Source organism: Eupeodes corollae, chromosome 2 (genome assembly GCF_945859685.1).
Source record: "Eupeodes corollae chromosome 2, idEupCoro1.1, whole genome shotgun sequence".
Lineage (NCBI taxonomy): Eukaryota > Metazoa > Arthropoda > Insecta > Diptera > Syrphidae > Eupeodes > Eupeodes corollae.
The window spans coordinates 105,514,794-105,537,099 of record NC_079148.1 but is presented as its reverse complement, the minus strand read 5'-3'; the positions used below and the strand labels follow the sequence as shown (position 1 = coordinate 105,537,099).

Below are 22,306 nucleotides of genomic sequence, written 5' to 3'. Positions count from 1 at the left end.
ATTGTATGCATGTTTAAAATGTCATGATGAAACGTCAAAATTATGTAACTAAAGAGAACGCCACCATTTGTAATGTTATTTTAACTGTCATCAAAATTGAAGAACTATTCTTCGACTTCAATAAAACTTTCATAACGTGGTTTTGACGTTTAAGGTAAAGTATGAACTAGATCAAATCAATGATATTGACCTTTCTAAGTTCAGATTAATGTTTGAAATTGCATTTAACTTCCAGAGGGTCTAAAAGCCTTATTTTATGCAAGTTCGCAATAAAATCCTAAGAAAAATTAATAATTTGTCAAACATTTTCAGTTCCTAGGGCTTAAGACGTATTGGGAGGTTTTTTTTACTTGCAAGATATTTTTAGGAATTCAGGATATTTTTGGTATTCAAGAATAAAAGAACTTTTATTTTGTAAGAATATTTTATCCGCAAAATCCTTGCTTCTATTATTTATTATTTAGGAGATATCAGGGCTTATGGACTAATTTAATTTATAGCGATATTCATTATATTACGAGGTATTAGAAATTATTAGCTGACATTTTATTTTTCTGAGTTCCATAATATTCTTTTGGCATTAAAAAGAGAGGGTAAAATATCTTGTCTCGAAGGTTCCTGCTTTTACATCTAAAAAATGTTAAAACTTAAGCTGGGATATTTATTTTTCAACGTTCATTTAATTTTTTTTTTTAAACTTTTGAAACATAGATTTAGACTGTTTATGTTTTTTGAACTTATTTCGTTAACTTATGTTCGACTTTTTTATCAACAAAAACTTATATTTTTCATCAAATTTTAGCGAATAAATAAAATAAGCATGAAAAATGGTGAAAATTTGAATCCAATTTTAAGTGGGGCACAAGAGATAATTTAAATTTTCTTTAATGTACAAATTTTGTAACTTGTCTCTACTATTTTAAAGTTTCTAGATTATACAAACTCCAACTCCTTAAAACATTAAGAACTGAAGGCACTTGAATATCCTACTAATTTCTAGTCATTTTTAAGTATACATACCTTAAAACTTAATGGCAGTGTTTATCAAGGGCCTTTAAGTATTCATTTATAGTAAGCTATTAATTTCTAGGCCTTATCTCTCCTTTTCGATTCTCCGATTAATAGGAGGTATACGTTAAAACATTAGTTTAACATTAAGTCATTAGTTTTTGAAGCCCCTTTAGACGTTTTCGAAACACAGAAAATCCGAAAAGTTATTATATCTTGATAAATTGATTAAATTTTCCACAAATTAAACTTCTTTTTCTCGTATTGAATACAAACATCAAAAACCAATTTTTCATCTCAAAACTTTTCCCACGATCTCTTTGAATAGATTTTTACCTATGCATACACATTTCAACAAAAATTCGCATAATTATCATAGAAAATAGAAAATTCACTTAAATTTTGCAAATAGAAAAATTGAAAAAAACCCTTTTGGACAATGAAAATTATAAAATTGTTTTCCCTTTCACCTTCACCTACGCGATCTGAGAAGAAATCCTTTCCTTTCGATTTATGTGTATACCTTTAAGCAGATGTTTTTCTTTAAGTGTCCCTTTGACAGTCAAAAATGATGAAGAATTAACTTTCACAGGACCTTTAAATGACACTCACATGCAGATGTCAATTTTTATAGTTTCAATAAACCAAATAACAACATTCCCGCGTCATCTTAAGGTTTTGGTAACCTAATTAGATGATCAGTTGTATTGATATTTTTTTTTCGTTTTTTCGCAAAACATTTATTGTTGTTGTCCCGCAAAAACCCCCGTCTCAATGTTTTGATTTAAGGACACTTATGCGGTTCTCATATCCGTGCGTGTCTGCTTGTGTATACTTGAAATCCTTTATTGTGTAGCCTCCATATTTCATGACATACCTTAACCTACCTATTCCACTCGAAAAGACAGTTTTTTTTTTCACCTGTAGATATCAAACAAGAATATAAGAATCAAGCCGCTTTTTGTTGTTAGATGCGAATGCGAGCACTTTTGATGAAATACTTATTTGGGTCCCCTAAAATGATAATAATATGTTTGGAACGGTTTACTCAGCGTTTTCGGTTTGTGAGTGTTTTGACGAGACAATATGTCTGGGAATGTTTTTTTTTTTTTTTGCTGTGAAGGTATTCAGTTTTTATATTTTTTTTTTTAAGTAAAAGACAGGAGTCCTTGAACCTCGGTGTATAGTTTTTTGTTTACCTTTTTCTTTGTTATCGAACAAGGACCTTGCCTTTTATGGGTTTGTGGAGCGAAATTTAATTCGAGTTTCGATAGCAAGTCATAATAAAAAAGATCGAGGAGGAAAACCTCGAGTTCGAAGCAAATATAATAATTACAAAACGGTTTATTGCGGGAGGCCTGAATAATGAAAAAAAAATAAGTATGTTTTAAATTTCATTGCACTATGGCGCGTAATATTCCTGCTGTGCGCTTACATTACACACAAACAAAAATAAAATTGAATAGAAGCTATGTGAACGTTGAGGATATAAAAACCTTGAATGAAGGGATTCAATAACCTTTTTGATTGAAACAGGTATGGAATTTAATTTTGAAGAATTGAAAAAAACCGTCAATGCATCCCGTTTTGGCATTGTTTAAATATCCTTTAAGGTTTTAATATATGTATGTACATGAAAAAAGGGGGAACTAAATGTATTGATGTCTTGAAAAAAGCAAAAGAAAGATGAAAGTCTTAGTTTATCCTAACTAAAGAAAAAAGAAAAGTAAAACGAGGTCATTTATGAAGGATTACGAATGTGATTATTATATAAGAAGACGTCTACTCTTTTTATAAGTTGCTTTTGTTTATGTTCCTAAGATAGTAATAAAATGTATCTTCTTTATTATAAAGTATCTATATATAATATATAACTGAATCCTTTTCTATTAATAGCAACACATGTTTTTTGTTGTTTTCTCGTTTGCTTTATTCTTCCCTTTCAGGATCATTTCCACCCAGTCCAGCTGATAGCGGTGTTTCAGATGTAGATAGCTCGAGTTCTGGTGGCCAACCATGCAGCGAAGAGTTAAAGGCACGCTTGGGTATGCCACCACATTGTCCACCTCAAGGACATGTACCAAATGGTACATTTTTACATCCAAATTTCTATCACAATTCGCCGCCTCTACGGAATATTTGGAATCGTGGAGTTGGATGTAAGTATCTTATTTTTTTTGTTTTTATGAAAAATCATTTTTTTTGAAATGTTTCTTTTGACACAAGCATTGACATTAAATTTTGCCAAATTTTTTGTTGATGGGCCATTTAAAATGACGTATTTATGCCTCATGACTTTCATTTACTATCAAACAAAAATCTTTCTATATTTATCGAATCATCAAAATATCAACTTTGTAATACTTAAGTCCATTATGCGCTTTTTTGAACCGACTTAAGTCATCTGATTAGGCGTAGTTTTGACTGAGAACTTTAAGAATTGGATTTTAAGTTCTTTGAACTCTCACCCGTTTTTTTGGCATTCTCCAAATAGTATAGTAGAAAATTCCCAAAAAAAACTCATCGGCAGTAGCCATATTTTTGTATTTAAAAATTGGTGCAACTGAAAGAAGAACTGTCAGAATAATAACAAAAAACACAAAGAAGAAAGTTTCAGCAAAAAAAAAAAACTAACTAAAACTAATAAAATTTATAATTTTTAAGAAGATTATGAAAACATCTGAAAATTCAGATTCTATAAAAAAGTTAATTTAACAATTGCTTCAAGAAGGGGGTTTGTTCGTAGACTACTACATTAACATATGTTATTGAAGCTAACTTAAGGCTTACCTCAATTCTTAACATATTTGAATCGAGTTGCAATGAGCTTGATTTGACTCAATTCTGGTTTTCGAGTCGAGTCAAAATTTATGAAGAAAAACCTGTGGGGAGGAGTTGGTTTTACAGATAATGCATTATGGTCCGTTTATTTGCATGTTTGTGTACAAAAGTATGGTTTTGTTTTAATCAAATAAAAAAAATGCACATGGAGTAGAAAGCGTATTCTTAAACTTAATCTTTTCTATTATTTTCTATTGCAAAATAAGCTCAGTTAGTCCATTGTCATTAACAATACTAAATAATATCAACAGTAACAAATTGATTTTTTTGCCCAATGGAAAACACACATGATTCCAAATGCACAACTACTCAACGAACACAGCCATCGAGATACAAATGCAATATCAATCGTACCAACATTTGAGAACGAAATCACATAAGATCCATTCGAGACTCGTATAAATGTCAAAAACCCATCCGCAGTAAGATTCTACTTTAACTTTTATCGGTAGTGTTCATACCGCGGATGATGTTTTTGTTTTTCGTGTTAAATCCTACTTTACTATTGATAGATTTTTTAACAAAACACGGGTAATAGTGGTTTAGTACATATTGCTTCTATTTTGTCTATTTAACGATTTATGAATACATATCAGAATAAAGGTTCTTGTAACTTCCATAAATCTTATAGACATTTATTATGCATTTAAGATTTTATAAAGTTTTCCAATACGAGGTGTCATTTTGAATGCTAGCTAGTTGTCACTTTTAACATTTGACAAGTGTAAAATACGCCATTACTAAAAAGGACCGAAAAACGCTTCAAGAACGTATTGAAGTTATCACTTTTTGACAGTTTTCAATATTTTGCAGACACAGTTCGCAGTTTATAGTATTGTAAGACCTCTTTATTTCTCGAAGAGTTGACCTTAAATTTCCACCGATGTCTTCTAATTTAAAACTTGAAGGTCCATAATAGTGTTCTTCTATCGATTCAAGACGAAAAATATTTAATAATTTCTCTTAAGAAATGCAACTTTTATTTTATATCAACATTTTATGGATAGGCCATTGATTGATATGTAATACATACAACTTATAACATATTTAATTAAGTTGAAAACAAAGTTTTATTAAAAGGTTTGAAATACATTTTAAGGCTTATTCCTTAACGACCTCTTAATATTTATAATGATTACTAAGATAAAAACGTTTTCTCTGAAAAAAATCCTTGTTTTTCATTTCCAAAAATGAATTTTCCAAAAATCTGTTCTCAAATGGATGTTCATACATACCCAATTTTATTAACAGCAGTATTCAAAAAACAAACTCTCACATAAAACGAAACAAGAAAATCGTATTTTGGTTTTGACATTTTAACCAATTTATTGCTTTTCTCGTGCAAATTACGAGTAACACGCGAATTTTCAAAATATTTATTTAATTACCGTGGCTTCCGCCTCCTAAAGACACAACCACAAGTCACAAAATGAAAAAAATATAATATAGTATATTTCTATTTATATTTTGGATTTCTCCAAAAGTTTAATTTTATTGATGAGAATTAACATACATAAACGTTTGTAGGTACATGAGTTTGTATACCTTTCTTCGTTGTGTTTTAAAAATAATTTTCAAATCATTTTGGTTTGTTATGATTTTTAAATAATATTTTTTTCATTTTATTTTTAATTTTTAAATACTTAGAAATAACAACTTAAGTAAAATGTTGTGCTGTTTTGTTTCAAATTAACTTGTATTTTATAAAAATGAGTCGTCATTTAATTTTATATTTTGGATTTGTGGAATAAGTAGGTGTTCACACTAGTTCCGCAATATCCTCAAATATTTAACTCGTGTTTATATATTTACATTCTATTTGGGTATAAAAAATATGATGAAGTTTAAACGTGCAAATATTTTTTTTAATTTTATTTTTGTATTTTCAAGATAATTTAGTGCTTTGACTCGAAAGAAATGACACTTTGAGTGGCTTTAATGTGATATCCATTGGTATCATCTTATTTATGTTTGTTAACAAAAAAAACAACAAAAAACACATTCATTTCAGTTAAGTGGTTTTGTGGCTAATCACAAGCTTTTTTTCAAAATGACAACCATTTGGGAGCTTTTTCCGCATGAGATTTTCATACGTTTGTGTGTCAATAATACTTGTCATCTTTGTGTTTACAAAGAGCAACTCAATGAATTGGTATTGAACTTGAATTTTTCTTTTCATTTATATGCATATTTATTTATAAATAGATAAATTATTCATATAACTTGAAATCAATCGCAAATAGATTTGAAAAGAAAAAATTGACAATTGTCATCATACCTTTCCCATTTGACATTTCTGTCAAATAAAAAGTGACATAATTATGATCTTGAATATATTTCATCACGATTTTCCCATTTGACATATCTGTCAAATAAAAAGTGACATAATTATAATCTTGAATATATTGACATTTATAATTGTGTATCATGAAAAATCAAACAAAACTACAAAACTGTCAGATGACACTTATATTTATGTCAAAGTCAACTACGATATTATTACAAAAAAAACCTTTATTTTGCTGAAGTGCACAATGGACTTTGGATCCACGAGATTATTTTTGATTTTGACAGTGCTTTCACAGTTTAAATTGAAATTCAGAATTTCTGTCAAAAAACTAATTTTTTTTGACAACTTAAGTTTTGTTTTCATTCAAAGTTTTGTATTGCCTGTAAAAATATATATAATTAAACTCGTCTAAAAGGTATGTTTGTTTAGTTTTTTTTTAAAGAGTTGTCACTAAATAAAAGTACTCTAATAAGAGGAGTTAAGAAAATAGTTTTGTTTGCAATTTGTTCATAAGTGTATTTGAAACTTTAAACCTCATGAAAACACATGAACTTAACCTTTTTTTGACAACTTAAGTTTTGTTTTCACCAAAAGTTATATAAATATTTGAACTCGTCTAAAAGGTATGTTTGTTTAGTCTTTTTTGGAAGAATTATCACGAAATAAAAGTACTCTGAGACGAAGAGTTAAGGAATTAGTTTTATTTTCAATTAGTTCATAAGTGTATTTGAAACTTTAAAACGTTCTGAAAAAAGTTTACAGAATGGAGTTCACACATCCAAAAAAGATATTTTAAACGAAGCTCTCCTAATATTGCCGCAGAGTTACGGGAATCACATAATCCAATTAAATAATTTGAAATATTGCCTGAAATTCAATATCACTGTCTATCCATTTCCTACATTATTTTTATAGCAGAGAAGCAAACGCATTGTGTAATATTTCCGTCAATTAATTGATTGTACCCACCTATATTGAGTGTCATCAAAATACCTACCTGTTTCGCTTTGTTTATTAAAAAAAAAGAAAATGTTAAGGAAATAACCAATTCAATTTTGCAAAAAAAAAACATAAAAAGACAATACACTTTATTGTTTTCTATAGAATTGCATTCGCTTAAAGTTTTTATATTCACTTCAAGACGTATATAGAGTTTAAATTCTTAGAAATACAAAAGAATATTAATTCATACTTAAACAAGTCTTAATAAGTTGGAAAGCAGTTATTATTATTATTTATGAAGCTTGGAATGTTTGCTTAAGATTAAAAAAAAAATGATTTTTATATTCAATGCAATCAATTACAGAAATATGTATAGATTCAATTCTGAACCTGAAGTTTTCCCTTTAGCTGTCAAAATCTATACTTGATCATGCGATGGCCAACATTTGTAGAATACTTGAGCCATTTTGTTAGTATAAACGTATTTACTGCAAAAAATAAAATGTTGCAAAATAAACATGCGATTTTTTGCCAGTTGTGTAAGCCCAGCATAAAATCGAAAGAAATCATAAATGAATTTATTGACACAAATGTCAGCAAAAATAAACAAATTAAGCAAATCGTTCAAGAAGTCTAGTTTCCGTCGTGAATTTTACTTCCGGCAATTAATGACTATATATAAACTTCAACACAATAGAATGTAGTTTATTTTTGTATTTCGATCAAAACAAAATAATTTGACAAAAAAAATCCATTTAAGCTCTTTCTTATTTGTGAATATTTTGTGCTTCTATGAACTACAAGAAATTGGAGTAAAGGAAGTTTTATTTTAAACGAATATACAAAAAATATGTTTGGCATTTAAGTCGATTCAAAGTATGCTTTTCCCTTATCCAGAAGTAGGTTTGTACCTACGTATGTACATTGCTAAATTTTGCTCGTGTGGTTTCAAAAATATACAAACCTACTACAGTTTAAGATAAAACCAATTTCTGTGGTTTATTCTTAGTGCCAAGATAAGATTTCAATATGATCTGTAGATTTAGGTTTCAACATTAAAATACGACTTTAAAATTTTGCTGGACAAATAATAAATACAAACAATCATTTCGCTATTTATTATGCTTACAAATTTACTCTGAGTTTGTTGTGCTTAAACTTAAGGTACATATATACATGAAATTTGGAAAAATTTCAATATTGTCTTAACTGGCGCCCAACAAAATAATTTAAATAGCTAAAATATCGATTAAATGTAGAGTTTGTGGTAACTTTCTTAAAGCAACTACCAAATTCAAATAGTATTACTTTGCTCTTCTGTTGTTGCCGACAGGTGACACCTTTTTAAAACGTCATTTAGAGCTTAACTTAATATTATCTTAACTGGCGCCCGACAAAACAATTTCAATAGCAAAAATTTTTATTAAATATCGCGTTTGTAGTAACTTTCTTAAAGCAACTACCAAATTCCAGTTACTTTTTTCTTCTGTTGTTCCCGACAGATGGCGCTTTTTTAAAATGTTGTTTAGAGCTTATCTTAATCAATTCTAACAAGTAGTATCTCTATTATGTTGCACTATTTACAGTACTATAAATATCTACCTGTTCAAGTAATAGTGATCTTTCAAAATTACGACATATTTAAACCTTTTTTCTTAAGTGGCGCCCAACAATATGTTTTAGTTTTATCGAATTCGTTTATTTTATTTCACATTTCCAAATGAAATACACAACTATGTGCATACCAACCTGTTCTTTTATAACTACCCTTCTTGTAAATCAAGTAAAAAGCACACAAATACGATTTACCTACCTATAATATCTTCATCTTCTTCTTTGTAAAATTTCTTCATGTTCATTTTTCTACTTCTCTACGGAAATCGCTTCGAGAAAACCCTATGAAGCTATAACCTCTTCTTATACCTCCTACTGTCCTTAAGTATAGTAGAGAAGTTCTCCCTTGCACCAAAGAAGACGCATTCCACAATAAACTCCACTAGGATCACACAAACATAACAACAACAACAACAAAAATAAATAAGTAAATAAAAACAATAAAACCTACAAACAACATTGCTGCGGGCTTCTGCATTCAGCTTTAACAACAAACACACAAGCACTAAGTAAACTTCGTTCATTTTTACTTAACTTTTTTTTTTTTTTTATTTTTAATAAAAGACTTCTAAACGCAAGCGAAAGCAAAGCGAAGAAATGATATGTGAATTATAAGAAACACAACCAGAGAAAAAGAACAATAAAATAAAAAGAAAACATATAAGAAGCAAAGAGCAACCAAGACCATACGAGAACATACAATAAAAGAAAAAAAAAAAAGAATTTATCAAGCAACAAGCAAAGCAAAATGAAAGAATAAAAAAGAAAAAAAGTTAGCAAATAAATTCGTGGTCATCGACACATCGCCTTTGCACAAATTCTGAAGGTCACAACTACACGGAAATGTGCGAGCTCGGAAACGTCGTCGTCTTCGTCGTCGTCGTTGCCGTTGCCGTTGCCGTCACAATGTTCTTTCCGTGCAGCAGCAGGCAACAGCAACATCACAACAGCAGCAGTGGCGGTGGCGGTGGCGATGGTGATGGCGGTGAGTGAGTTCTGAGTTCTCCCCATCATCCATACAAGCTTACTCACTCCCATCCCATCAACATGTCCCCCAGCTACATTTTTGCCCACAAAATGTCTCAGCCATTCAGCACAACACTCAACCATCGCATCGTCTCCGCCACCACCACCGCTCCACTGCTCCACCGACCGCACCGCGTCAAGTCACATATTTTATATTCTATTTTAGTGTAAACACTCTTCTAACCAGATATAATACAATATAAGTAGAAATACATACATACATAATATCTACACATGTGTGGAGTATATATTTTGATTTTTGCTTTTTTTTGTTATCTTAACATTTCGCGCATCATTATAAAAACAAACGGTATTTATAGACCCCCTCTGTGGATGTTGTTGGAACAACCAAAAGTCATTAAAACAAAAAAAAAGGAAAAAGCAGGAAAAGGGTGGAGAACTGAAATTTGGATATTTCCACTAATTTTTTAAGTTAAATTACTTCCTAAGTTTTATCAACATAGGAACATACATAACGTTTCTAACTTAATTTTTAAAAAAATTGACGTTAGATAAAAGATATGTCAACAGGACTTTCCTCTTTGAATTCGCCATTTTGTTGAATTTGACATTTGCTGATCTATGTTGGTATATGTCATATCGTTGACAGATCATGTAAGGCTAGCAGCAGCGTATTCCAGACTAAACTTGTTAAATGATAAATTTATGACTTACAATATGAAAGTTCTGTCAATCTAAAAAAAGTGTCAGTTTTGACACTTAAAGTTTCACTAAGTGAATGCGTTTTCGTAGTCCTAATGACGCGCTGTTTCTTTGTCTCATTCGATTTGCAGTCCATGTACAAGATGTCAAAAAAATTCTTCAAGTCGTCTTCCTAAACTGATCACTGATTCTTGTAAAACGGACTGTCTAAAATATACATCAGAATGCAAAGATGTCACAAAAACTGTTCCATATACGAATGGAACAACTTAGATGGCGCTCGATCTGTTTGCTTTCTATGAAGATGAGATCCGAATTTTGAAGGTTCTAGTTGTTTTCTAAGACACTTCACCGAAGCATGTTTAGCGAAAATTATTGTAGGTTATGAGGGAAATGTTCTACATGTCAGATTTCACTTAAACAAAAACTTTAAATTTTAAACGACTTTATTCTGCAATTGTAGAAATAATAATAATAATTCCAAGCCCACATCTTTACACCTTAAATTGAATAAATAGGTATACTAATTTATATAAAACCAACAACAATAAGGAAAACAGATGCAACAACAATTATTTTATTAACTCAATACGGAATAATGGGTATTTCCTGAAATGAATACTTGGCCCCGATCTTTATAGACAATAATATTATATTACCCCCTTTACCATTCGATTTTCAATGCACCTGTAGCCACCCGCTGCTCTGCTGCTGCTGTTGCTGTCGCATGAACCATTTAATAATCCAACAACGCAACAATACGAAATATCTATACTTATAGATGTAAAAACCGTCAACAAAAAGCTTACAATAAAATAAAATAAAAACTGCTACAGGAAATGTTGCACCTACACTCATGACGACGACGACGACGAAGTCGACGACGATTATACAAAACTACTGTATAGCTGGTTGTTGAATTGTGTCAAGGTGAATTTAAAGCAAAATGTAAATAAATATAAATTACCACAGTAACAACAGCAGCGCCAGAAACAAACAACAAAAACAACAACAATATCAGCAACAGCACATCAAAAATTAAATTGAATACTGTTCGATTCAATACAGGGACAGTTTACAAATGTACATTTTATACAAACATAACAACCATAGTTGTATATTTAAATGTAATGATAATGATAAACTCCACACGCAACCAATTGATGACATTTGTAAACAATCTGTCACTATTGAGTACTCTGTATCTGATGTACTGATGTGTATGTACCATTAAGAATCAGAAGAAAAAATAAAACAACAGCAAGACAAAAAAAGATCAAATATTTTTGTTTTGTTTTCGAACTAAAAATCAAAAAAAAAAAAGAACAATCAACATCATCTCTCTGACACGAATAATTAAAACAACACAAACTTACCTACCTCGTTTAATTAAATACTTCATTATTTTCGATCTGTCAGTTCTTTTGAGCTTCAGAAAGTAGCGCAACACGACAACGATGACAGGAATTCAAATTGAATTATTGTTTATAATGTTGACCATGCTCGATTTGACTTACGTAAGATAAGTTTTATTTTTTTTTATTTTGTAATGCGCGCGCAGTGTATACAATGTATACAAAGAACAAATCGATGGGTGTGTTTTGTTTGTCTGTGTGTGTTGGTTTTGTAATTTACACTGTTGATTATTTTTACATGACAATTTGCAATCAGAATCAGAATTCACAACAAACAGACACACTGGCATACAAATATACTTATGCATATCGTCGCTGTCAGTCGTCGTGCAGTGCTAAAAAGTCACTTCGACGAGTTCTAAATGATCTGTCAGAATAATTTACTCACTTGCATAAGTGCTGCCCTCTGCTTTTTTCCTAATGACAATACTTATATCTATTTGGGTTATTTTTTTTAATGACGTGAAGTGTGAAATCGAAAGTTTGTTGTTATCGAAAGAGAATAGTTTTAAGTTTTTTTCATGCAGGTGATCGTCGATCGATCAATGAGGAATTTCTCGACACACACATTTTTGGTTTGTTTATTTACAAACGTCAAATTGCTTTGAAGTATATGACGTATTTTTTCATTCATGTTAATTCGTTAAACATATTAAGTATGTTTTAAAACTGGATGTATTTAGTTTGAAAAATTGCATATGTCAATCTCATACAATTTTTAAGTGTCAAACTTCACATTTCTTCTAAGTAGGGATAGAATGTTTCGTATAGAACCCACTTAAAATATGATTATGATCTATATTATTGTAGTAGTAATATCAATCAACTTACAATCAAGTAAAACACAAGAAAAAATTAAGGCCTCTATAACACTACTTGACAAAAAACATTTAAGCACTTATCTAATGACAGAATGATGTAATACAACTGAGTTCAACTTATTAATAACAAATCATTATATTTTATAAATATTCAATTATTTTACCTACTCATCTTGTTCTGACATTTTCCTGCAGAAACGGCAACAGAAATAAAAAAAACTGCAGGTTTGATCGCATTTCAGTTGTCAGACTGTTTTTTGAACAGAGTTACCGACTGCAGTAATGCAGTGTATTTACATTCATGAACGCAAATCTTGCATTACTGCTGCATTCTTACATTAATGAACTCACCCATACTGATTATCAAATAAAATGTATGAGTTCTTTTTCTTATCGAATAGGTACATTTTTGTTCTAATAATTTCGCTTGACAATTATTTCAACATCAAACTTATCCCATTTAAAAATCATAATTTGTGAGTTTTTTTTGTTGTTAATAAATTGTACTCATATTAAATTGTTGTTATACAGAACCACAAAATGAGAATGAGTTCTTCTTCTTTGCCCGGCATATAATGCATTTATAAATAAATCCACCATGACCTTCTATCGAACGATCACCCTAGAAATCCACTGACACCACAAATCTGCTGGCTGCACATCACATTTGCTATTTTTTTTGTATTTTTGCTACACTTTCTGATGGCTAAACATACGTCTGCATGTATATGTAAAGACATGAATGTATTCGTTGGAATATGCGCTAGGTATAGGAACACCAACATAAAAAAGAAGAGAGAACAGAATGTGACACAAAGTACAACTAATCGCACTTTTTTTTAGTAGTATTATAAGCACAAAAAAATGTTAAGTCACTTTAAAGGTTCCATGCAAATAAAGAGTGTCAAAAATCAATTATCTTTCTTTGAAAAACTGTCATTACCTATTAGTAGGACTTCTGCGTTAGAAGCTGCATACACTTAAATGTCAAATCGGCGATAAATTATTAGATTAAGATAGTACACTTCTAAAATTTGACTTTTCGTTCAGTTTTCATTGAATATTCTTGCCTTTCCTAAGGATGACTTTACATCGTCAATTATCTAAATAAATCTGACAGCTAATTATTTATTTGTCTGTTTGACAGATCTACTTTTCGTTAAGTTGAATCATTTGAATTGAATGATGTTTTCGTTAAGTATAGATTTATTACTTCAAAGAAACGTGAAATTTGACAGATCTTTCCAATTATTGATGTCACTTCAGTTTTTTTACAGAAAACAGGTGATAAATAAATTCACCACTAAACTTTAAAAGAAAAATCAAATAACCGTCCCTAAATACAAATAAAACAAAGAATTTTATTATAATCTACTTATACAAAAACAAACACAAAAGAATACACAGAGTAGAAGAAAAAAATGCAACATTCATCTCTGTCTGTGCATAACCTAGCCACCCCCTTTGCTCTAAATAGCCCACAATTACAGACTTATTGTGCCACTGCCACTAACATCATGGGACGCCAATTTTAATGGGGATGCTTTTCGAAGCAGCTATAGAGATAGGATAGATGATAGTATTCGTAGGTTTAGGTATGGTAGAAGTTGTTTAGTTCCTGATGTTGAGGAGGGGGTGAAAGGGGGAGACACAGGGAAATAAACCTGCCTATGGCTACTATTAGATCTTCTCTTTCCTATTTTGTCTTTCGCAATATCCATTTCCTCTTTTATGACTTTTGTCTGTTGCTATTTTTTTTGTTTTGCTTTAACTTGGGCCGGTTTTGCCGTGGGGGTCGTGTACATATTTGACGTTGGGTGCTGGGTGCACCATGCACTGTGCACCGTGCACCATCGCACATCGGGGTGTTCCTTTTTGGTTAAGTATTCGCGTACTATGTGCCCCCATTCCCAAGATCTTCTCTGAAGCCGAACAATCGCGAAAACAGAAAATGCAAAAACACAACTTGAAGTATACTATATACGAGAAGCAGAAGGTATATGAGACTATGCTAACTTCAAGCCATGTTGTTGTCTAGATTATTCAATGTGTATGTGTGACTTTAAGAAAATAAGAGTGAGTCTTATTTCCTCTTCATAGAAGTTAAATAAAATATACTTTGAAATTTGCTTTGGCATGCTATTCGTGGCTGGCTTTTGTACCTATCTACCTATCTACCTACCTACCTATCTACCTAGTACTTGCCTCCTTTTTTCCTCAGTTTCAGATTTATCTTCACCTCACCCTAAGCCTGTTGTTATTTTTATGTAAGAAGTAAGCAGTAAGAAGCAGAAGAGGTGCAATTTTTGTTTTCTGTTTCCTCTTTTTACCTCCTTTCTCCCTCTCTCTCCCTCTGACATTCTTTCACTCTCTGAAGTCTGAATTGCTATTTGTTTTTGAATTTTGCATATGTTTTCTTCATTTTTTATATATATGTACATCAGTGGTATGTAAAAACATATGTATTCCTGGTTTAATGGTTTTTAATCTGTGCTGTGGTAGGTATTTGAAGCATTTTGACAGAACAGAATGTACCTGCCTACTCTCATCCGTATATTTTTTTGAAATGTCATAAAATGTCATAATTTTGTTTTTGCTCTTCCATTGGTCGAACGACTACGATGACGATGACTTTAGCTACGAACAAAAAGATGACATAAGGGTGCGGTAACTTACTTACCTCGTACCTAATTACTACTTCTTGCTTCTTGTTACCTCCTCCCTATTGTATTCTCATTCTATTTCCTATTAACACAATCAAACTAACTTTTAACACACACATAGACCATTGCAATTATAGTATAAATGGAGGTAAAGGAGGTAGGTATAGCAAATGCCTATCTTTCTCTATTTATGCACCTACCTATCTTAACTTACCTTACCTACCTTGCCTAGCCTACCCGTACCCGTACTCGTACTCGTACTCGTTACTTGTACCCGCTCTATGTGGATCAATTTATTGTATCTATGTATCAATTTAGTTGAAGGGCATCTAGTTGCATTGACCCCTTTTTCGCTCTATCTATCTCGGCTGTTTGCGCAGGTTTCTCTTTCTAATTAAATTACTTTCTCCTCTAGGATATTTCAACACACATATAAATATGAATGAAAATAAGAACCAACAACAAAAATTTGTTGTTATACAGTGTGGATTGTGGAGTGTGTAGATGCAATTTCATGTATTTGTGCAACATGCATTGCAGTTGTATATTTTTTCCTCTCTCTTTGACTGACTGACAAATATATTCGTATTTTGTATACCTACCTCTATCTACCTCGACAGTATGCGGAATCTATAAATAGAGAATGTTTCTACCATAAAAATGGTGAAGTGCATATTTTAGGTGGGGTGGTGTGGTGGGATAGGATGGGAGGACGCCATTTGCGATGTGTTTTAATTTTTGTATTTTTTTTTAAACAACGCAACGAGAAGCCAGCCATCGCACATCATTATCATCACCATCATCATTTTCATGCGATTATATTTTTATTTTGTTTTGTTTTATTTCAATCTGTGTATAAATTTTATAGGTGGAATTTTCTTTTGCGTGCGATCAGTTACTATTTAACTTTTAGCTGCAAGTAAACAATTAAAATTGTTGAATTCACAATGAGGTGCAGAATGTTCTATATTTACATACATATATACATACGTGTAGATGAGGTGTTTTTCTGTGGTGGAGAATGTATTGTATTTCCTGTTACCGGATGGTATAATTAATTTGGTCGAACTATTTTGCTCTGATTTTCCTTTCAACTGACAGATGGTGATTATTTAAACGATTTTGTTTTTTAAATAAATTCTTGGGTTAATTATTAGATTGAGACATCAGTCCTGCAATTTTGAAATATTTTTTGTCTGTAGCCTGTATTTATGCACACACTTGGTGATAATGAAACTTCAAATGTCAAAATTTTAGTGTGAGTTTGGTTGTTGATCGATTTGACAGTTGAACATCTAGTGTAAGAAAATGGGCAGGTTCAAGAAACGTAAAGGACTGAATTCTTTGAACGTGCATTTTGCCAAGGCAACTAGGATATTGTTCAAGTGTCAAGCTTTCAGTTGAATTGAAAAAACATAATTAACTGTCATTTAGACAGAAGTAGATTAGACTTGATAGGGAGATTTTTCTTGACTAACTTTCCAGTCAACTATCCATTGCATTGAATTGAAAGGTAATTTTTTAGCAGCTATCCAATCAGATACATGAAACTTACCTTACTTTCAAGTCACTTAGGTCGTCTAAACCTGCCAAATGTTCTTTCAACTTAAGTAAACAAAATACACCTACATATGAAGACTTGGCTTCTATTTTGACCCGGCTTGAAATCAAAGCTTTTGAGTAATACAAATGCCTGCCCAGTGCTTGAAAACCCTTTTGCTTGAAAATACCAAGTAACAGAATTTCTTAGTTTTCGCCGAAAGAACTAAGCTAATAAAAGGTTATTAAAGGGCTTCTTAAGAAATACTTGTCAATCAAAATACTTAATAACTTCTTGCGGTAAAATGCAGAAGAAATTTCTTCTATAAATTGAAGTTTGGAACAAAGCACATACAAAACAAGGATGTACTGACCAGAGGTACTTGTAGTACTTAAGTTCTACTGAAGTTCCTAACACTCGGTAATAGTATCCAAATTTCAAATTGGTACCTATTTATCTACAGCCAGGCTACTAAAGTACAAGTACTTGTGCTTGAGTATAAAAGTCCTGAAAAACTTGAGTATTTTTTAAGCCTCTTTCAAACCTGTTTACTTAACCTTTAATGTTTTCATTTGAATTTCTTATTAATTTCACAAATAATGTTCTTATTTCGTCTTTTCAACCTATCCTTCGGAAATTATTAATAAACGTTAATCTTTAAAAATAAATTCTTCAAGACAAATAATAATTTTGACAGCTGAATCATAGTTCTGCAATTGCAACTAAGTCTATCTGTCTAAGGGTTAATCATTAATTTGTTTGACATCTTAGTTGAAAACCGAATTCAATCCGTGCTTAGACTGCTTAATCAATAGAAAATTCCGTATTTCTAAATCAAAAGTTTGATTCCGGTATCACGGAAGTTTGTGATCGATAAGAATTGCGGTCTTTCGCAATATAATAAACACACGTCCGTATGTACATATATGTATGTTTATAAATCAGAACAAAAAGATCTGAAGATCTGACAGCGAATGCAAGTTGTTATATTGACAGATGACAGTTCTTAAGGACGTGTTCAGAAATGTAATCCTCTAGAAAGCTGTCAGATGTAGTAGAACCCAAGAAACATATTAAATTGTCATCACGCCATCTGCCGCTTAAACAATATTACTTGCCTTCATCTAATTGTAGAAAAATTGTATTTATAATTTCTGTAAGATTGTTTTTGTTCGTCGGAGTGCACACTTATTATAAATTCAATCTATAAGCCCAAAAATGTCAAAGATTGTTTTTTAAAATGTACAAAGTCGTATGTGAAGCTAAATATATAATCTCAAACTTTTCCATTGTACAAAAAAAAAGAAAAAAAAAACAACATCATGAAAATTGTAAATATAGCTTAGCAGTAATTCCTCATCTTCCTAAATGTTATCTTATTTAATATTCAAACGTCAATAATTATTAAAAAAAACTCCTATTAAAAATGCATATTAATTCACATCAATATGATAAGCATCCATAAATATATATCAAATAATTTAAAATAATCAACAACAAAATGAAAAAGAACAAACAAATGAAATTCGGGTGGTAGGTTGATATAAACATGCATATCTACATATATACCGACTGCAAAAATGCAAATAAATAAAAATCTGATTCACTCATTAGGTACATATATCTCGCTGTTAAATAAATACTATCCTATACCTATTCTATAATGCATATGTTCCTAAATATGTGTTTTTTCGATGAACTTTTCAAACTAGAATTCAAGGACAAAACATCAAAGTTTCATTGACACCAAACGAAATTCACCTCTCTTCTCACCACATCATCTCCACCACCCCTAATGCCGACGACGCAAACGAAAACAAATTTTATTTTTTTTATAATTGAAGAAAGCAGCAAAAAAGCGGTTTAAAATTCCCAAAAAAATAAACAAAACAAAACAAAAGCAACTTCAACCCACATACCTACAGACATACAGACATATGTATATGCAAATCATTTTATAAAAAGGCATAATCTTCATCATCAGCTCAATATAGGTACCTTCATACATACATATATATGTAGTACGCAAGCAAGCGATCATTTTGCTGCTGCTGTTGCTCCTATCATCCCGCCAACACCTCCTTTTTATGTTTTCCATTTCACTTATCAAATTCAAACCAACAACAAGTTTAGAGAAAATAATACAAAATAAAATTCACACAAAAAAAAAACAAACAATTTATATAAAAATTCTCAACACAAATTTAGCATCCCTCTCACTGATAATAAAGAATCAAAAATGCGCCACATGTGTGCATATATGCAGCACTCGCCCGCGCGCATATAAATCGCTGCTGATTCAAACCAAAACCAACACACACTAATGGTGTCGATGTCATTTTTGACTCTTTATTTCTTTTTTTTTATTCTTTTGCTCACGAATTCTAATTCGGTTTGCATTCAATTAAGAAGCAAAATTTAATGTCAAAAATGCGCGTCAAGAAAAATATGCACATCTATACTCTCTGTAATATGTCAATTGAGATGCAGTTACTTAAACGTTTCTTTTTTTTGTATTTACAGTGCCAGACAATTATTACCTTCCCATGCCATCTGGCGGTGGTTCGGGTAACGGAAGTAATGGTGGGGTTGGCGGTGGGGGTGGTAATGCCGGCGGCGGTGGAGGAGGTGGTGGTGGCACTACAAACGGCTACGCGAGCTCACCACACTTCACCACACCTTCCCCGCCACGTACCAACAATGGTGCCCCGCCATCGCATCATTCCATCCAGCATCACCAGCAACAGCAACACGCGCCACACCTCCAACACCACCCGCATCATCACCATCATCATCCACATTCCGCAGCCGGAAATAGCGCAGCAGCAGCTGGCATCGCCGGACCAAATTTGGGCTTACATCCACAAAGTGTAATCCAACCAGCGACATCTAGTGTGAACTATGATCTCTCCTACATGTTAGAGCTAGGCTTTCCACCACGAAAACTCAAGAAACCACGCAAGCCGAAGATCGAAATGGGCGTCAAGAGACGCAGCCGAGAAGGTTCCACCACATATCTGTGGGAGTTCCTCCTCAAGCTCCTCCAAGATCGTGAATACTGTCCGCGTTTCATCAAATGGACCAACAGGGAGAAGGGCGTTTTTAAGTTGGTCGATTCCAAGGCTGTCTCACGTCTGTGGGGCATGCACAAAAACAAACCAGACATGAACTACGAAACAATGGGTCGTGCGTTAAGGTACTACTATCAGCGAGGTATCCTGGCGAAAGTCGATGGCCAGCGGCTAGTCTATCAGTTTGTCGATGTGCCAAAGGACATTATCGAAATCGATTGTAACGGTGTGTAGACATAAGGAATGTGATGCGTGGAGGCTTATAAGAACAATACTAATACACATACATATTATATATAATTTGTACAAATATTAAAAAAAAAAATGTGTATCGTAATAAAAAACAAAAAAAAACAACAAACATTTCGAATTTAGAACAAAATTTTCAGTGGAATTCTTTCCAAAAACAAAAACAACAACAAATGAATAAAATTTTAAATTTAAAATTAAAATTAAATTACTTTAGGTCAAATCTAGTTAAATAAAAAAAATTGTTAAAACAAAAATAACTTATTTTTCAAAAAATACAACAACAAAAAAACTGTAAATTGTCTTATTTATAAATTAATTAAAAAAACAAAAACAAAAAAAACCTATATATAAATGAGTTGCTCTTTTTTGTAATATTTTATTTTATTTTTTATTTTTATAAGAAACAAAAGAAACTGCTGGACATATTTTTAGTTATTGTTTTATTATTTTTATAATCAAATTTCTCTTTGTTAATTATTATTAAGTGAAAAATTATACAATATAAACACATAAATATAATATTATTTTTCTTAGTTTTGAATTTGTTAGATTTCTTACCTATATAAGTTCCAACTCTCGTGTAATATTAAACAAACATATTTACATATACACACATAATCTTCGTTAAAAAAAATAGATAGATACTTGATATTCCTCTTTTTTAAGTTTATTATCTAATTTAAACAAAAAAATAATATAAATGCAATTGAAAAACCTTAAGCCCAAACAAATAAACCATAATAATGTAAAAATCTTAACAATTTGACCACCAACCAAGGATCACTGCCTAATTTGTATTTTCATTATTTTTTATTGTTTTCTCTTTCTTTTCTTCTATTCGTGAAAGTTAAGAAAAGTAGAACTGTACAGAATTTTCTTTTTTTTTTTAGATAACAACAAAAAATATATAATGATCTAACGTTATTGTAAATTTTGTTAATTATTTTTTCTCGTTTTTATTTTTAATTATTATTATTATTATTATTATTTTATGTATAGATTATTGTCTTTGTAGATTATTATTTTTTAAGATTTTACTAAAGAAAGAAAAATGTATTTGCTTTAGTTCGTTTTCTTTTTATTTTTTGATAAATAATATTTGTTTAATATTAATATAATTTTTTTATGATGATACTTATATTTTTTTTCTTTTCTCTGTGTATAGTTATTGTATAAAGAACAAACAAAACAAAATTGTATAGTTAATTATTATATTATTTTTAATTATTTTTATTTCTGTATACCAATTCTTAAATATATTACATTTAAAAAAAATATATTTTATTTTTTTTTTCTAGGAATAAATATTTTTAAATTAAAAAAATAATAATAAATTTGTTTGTTTTTCATTTTTGTTTCGTTATGATTTTTGGATGTTTTCGTTGTGATTACAGAGGCGATTGCATGGTTCTTGATTTTAGTGAAATATCTTAATTTTGATGGTGAAGATGCTTTTATTTTTGGTTGGATTTTGTGATGATGGAAGTTAAAGATATATTTAAAAATATTATTCAAATAGAAAAGAAAATTAGTTAAAATCTCAAAAAAGTTATAAGTACGAGTAAAAACTCAATTCGACGAAACTAACAAATGAAACAGCCAATTTAGTTAAAATTGCAATACGGTTTTTTTCCGTTAAGTTTAGGGCAAATATTTCTGAATATACTCGTACCTACACATATGCAATGATAACTAATTAATTGAATTGTTATTTTTACCGACTTTAAGCTCATATTCAAACAAACGCTTTTAGCTTTTTGATTTACAACAGTATTGACTTATTTACTGAATGTCAACGTGTATTTAAGGAAAGAAAATTATTTAAAATTTTAATAAGTTAGAAGTAAAAACTCAATTCGAATTGCAAAACGGTTTTTTCGTCAAGTTTAGGCCTACACGTATGCAATGACAACTATGTAATTCACTGAACTTCAAGTTCAATTTTTTTACCGACTTTAAATTCATATTTAAATATTTAGCGTTTTGAATACAACATTTTACTAAATTTCAACATGTATTTAAATGTACATAGAATGTTCATGTTTCCTTGGGTGTTATTTGGTATTTGTTTTCATATAAAGAATTTTACTCTTACGAAATGTATTAGGAAATTCCATTTCAAAACTTCACTTTTTTTCACTTCAATCATTGTCAATTACA

At 30.8% G+C, this 22,306-nt stretch overlaps 1 protein-coding gene across 4 annotated transcripts in view; it reads left to right on the top strand.

The window, feature by feature from the left end:
* The window catches only part of LOC129945001 (ecdysone-induced protein 74EF), a 191,735-nt gene extending 170,410 nt beyond the window's left edge, over nt 1-21,325 (top strand). For 2 of the 4 annotated variants that reach the window (XM_056054660.1, XM_056054659.1), the window contains exons 3-4: nt 2,955-3,167; nt 19,347-21,325. In XM_056054660.1, coding sequence (XP_055910635.1) covers nt 2,955-3,167; nt 19,347-20,128 — 995 coding nt within the window. In that variant the 3' untranslated portion in view covers nt 20,129-21,325. The remainder of the gene's footprint in view (nt 1-2,954; nt 3,168-19,346) is intronic. The other 2 variants (XM_056054662.1, XM_056054661.1) reach the window with 1 other exon arrangement.
* The last annotated feature ends 981 nt before the right edge of the window (nt 21,326-22,306 follow it).